The sequence below is a fragment of the Corapipo altera genome, unplaced genomic scaffold, assembly GCF_003945725.1.
Source record: "Corapipo altera isolate COAL_440 unplaced genomic scaffold, ASM394572v1 127720, whole genome shotgun sequence".
NCBI classification, from domain to species: Eukaryota; Metazoa; Chordata; class Aves; order Passeriformes; family Pipridae; genus Corapipo; species Corapipo altera.
The window spans coordinates 15154-17698 of NW_020885172.1; the positions used below are offsets into that span (position 1 = coordinate 15154).

At 60.6% G+C, this 2545-nt stretch overlaps 1 protein-coding gene across 1 annotated transcript in view; it reads right to left on the reverse strand.

The window, feature by feature from the left end:
• LOC113940065 (fer-1-like protein 5) overlaps window positions 1–2545 on the reverse strand; it is a 22190-nt gene that overhangs the window by 11353 nt on the left and 8292 nt on the right. The window contains 5 exon segments of the mRNA XM_027631129.1: window positions 2–98; window positions 675–860; window positions 1117–1216; window positions 2083–2246; window positions 2336–2449. Coding sequence (XP_027486930.1) covers window positions 2–98; window positions 675–860; window positions 1117–1216; window positions 2083–2246; window positions 2336–2449 — 661 coding nt within the window.

A 2545-nucleotide genomic window follows, 5' to 3' on the forward strand; every position in this document is an offset into this window, starting at 1 on the left:
CAGGGGAAGGTGCAGAGAATGAAGGGCGGGGGCTGCTCCAGGGGGGGCCGCGACCCCCAGGGTTCCAGCGGTGCCACGGGGGGCGTTTCCTCCGTGTCCTGCGGCAGGAAGGGATGGGAGGTGAGGCATATGGGGTGTGGGGTGGGAGCCCCTCTGGCCCTGTTGTCCTCTGGTCCTGCATCTGCTGTCTTGTGTTCTGCAGTCCTATCATGGCCCATCTCCACATCACTTCCATCCCTGCCCTCCCCATCCTTCCATCCCTCCCTCATCCCTCTATCCGTGCCCTATCCCTCATTCATCCCACTGCCCCCTTCTTCCCTTTCTCCCTCCCTCTTCCCTCCCTCCTCCATCACTCTCCACATCTCTCCATCGAACCCCCCATCCTTCCATCCCTCCTGCCATCCCTCTATCCATTTCCCATCCCTTATCCATCCTTCCTTCCCTCCCTCCATCTCCCCATCTCTCAGCCATGCCTTTGCCCCCTATCCTTCCATCCCTCCTCCCATCCCTGCCTCCATCTCTCCATCCCTCCATGCTCTATCCTTCATCCATTCCTCTGCTCCCATCCCTCCATTTGTGCCTCATCCCTCATCTATCCCTTCTCTCCCCCATTTTCCACCCCTTCTTCGCCATTCCCCCCTTCCACCCAGACCCCTCCCCACCCTCTTTCCTACTGGGACTCCCTGCAGCAGGAACAGGGGTGCCACGGCCGTGGGCTGGGCAAGCACCAAGCCACGGTGCCAGCGGCGCCGCCGGCACAGGGCCCCCCCCAGGACACCCCTTGGAGGTTTGGGACGGAAGGGGAAGGGCCAGAAACACTCCGACTGCCAGGGCTCGTCCTCTGACACTGCTCCAGGGTCCTGGGGAAGGATAGGACAGCAGGGACATGGGACAGTAACATGGGGACACCATGACATGGTGACACCACAATCTCTATCAGCCCATCTTGCCATCCCCATTCCCTCCTCCTGTCCCCATCACCCCCAACCTGCCACCTCCATTCCCCTCTGTCCCTGTTACCCCCATCCCCATCATCCTCATCCCCGACACCCCCCTTCCTGACCCCTCATCCTGCCATCCCCCTATCCTGCTCCCTCCTCCCCCCTCCTCACTCACAGTATCCGAGGTGGTCCCGTTGGAGCGGCTCCTCTGGATCTGGTTCCCGTTCAGCTCCTGCAGCATCTCACACACGGCACTGCCTGTGTCCAGCATCTCCCTGGGGACAAGGGGACAGCGCTGGTGCCACCCAGGTCCCCGTGGTGGCAGGTGGGTGGCTTTCCCCTTGTATCCCCCTCAAATCCTCCTGTATTCCCTCTAAACCCCCTCAAATCCCCCTCAAGCCCCCATATCTTCCTCAAAACCCCGTATCCCCCCAAACTCCCTGCAGACTCCCAATATCCTCCACAAATCTTCCTGTATCCCTTCCAAACGCCCTGAAACCCTCCCATATCCTCCCCAAACCCTCCTGTATGCTCCCAAACACCCTTCAAACCCCCCTGTATGCCCCCAAACACCCTTCAAACCCCTGTAACCCTCTACAATCCCCTCAAATCCCTCCATATCCTCCCCAAACCCCCTGTACCCCTTTCAAACACACCTCTAACCCACCCAAACCCCCTCAAATCCTCCATCATATCCACCCAAAACCCCCTCAAGCCCCCCTCAAGCCCCCTTGTATCCTCCTCAAATCCCCCCATATCCCCAAACTACCCCTGACCCCCTCAAGTCCCCCCATATCCTCCCTAAACCCTCTCGTATCCCACACAAACCCTCTTCAAACCCCTCTCAAAACCTCCTGTATTCCCATCAAACCCACCTGTAACCCCCCATGGCCCCCTTAAATCCCCTCATATCCTCCCCAAACTCTCCCAAACCCTTTTCTATCCCCCCAAACCCATTCAAATCCCCCCATATCCTCCCAAAACCCCCTTGTATCCCAGCCAAACCCTCCCAACCCCCCCTCAAACCCTCCTGTATTCCCCTCAAACCCACCTATAACCCCCAAACCCCCTTAAATCCCCCCATATCCGCCCCAACATCCCCCCAAACCCTCTCCTATCTCGTCAAAACCCCCTCATCCACCTCGGCTGCAGCTCCACGTTCCAGGGCCCCTCCCAGCGCCATCCCTTGGGAGGCTGGATCTTTCCCGGAGGGAGCCCCTCCCTGCCCATGCCATCGGAGAAGGGGGGACGCCCCAACAGCTTCCAGGGCACCCATTTCCCCGGAAGCCTTGTCTGGTTTTCGTACTGGGGGGACAAAAAACACAGCAGGGTTGGGGAGGGTTTGGAGGTTCCCTCAGGGGGTTTGGGTGGTCCCAGGGTGGTGTCACACTCACGGTTTCGGTGTGGAATTGCAGGGACCCCTCGAGGAGTGAGGGCAGGGCCCCGCTGTCGCACACCCGGCACAGCCACAGCCGGACACGGACCTGGGCACCGACTGTCCTGGAGCCCTGAACCCCAAAATGTGAGTGAGGGGTGGAAATGGAGAGGGGAGAGAGAGGGGACGGGGGGGGGGGGGGGGGGAGGGGGGGGGAGGGGGGGGGGGG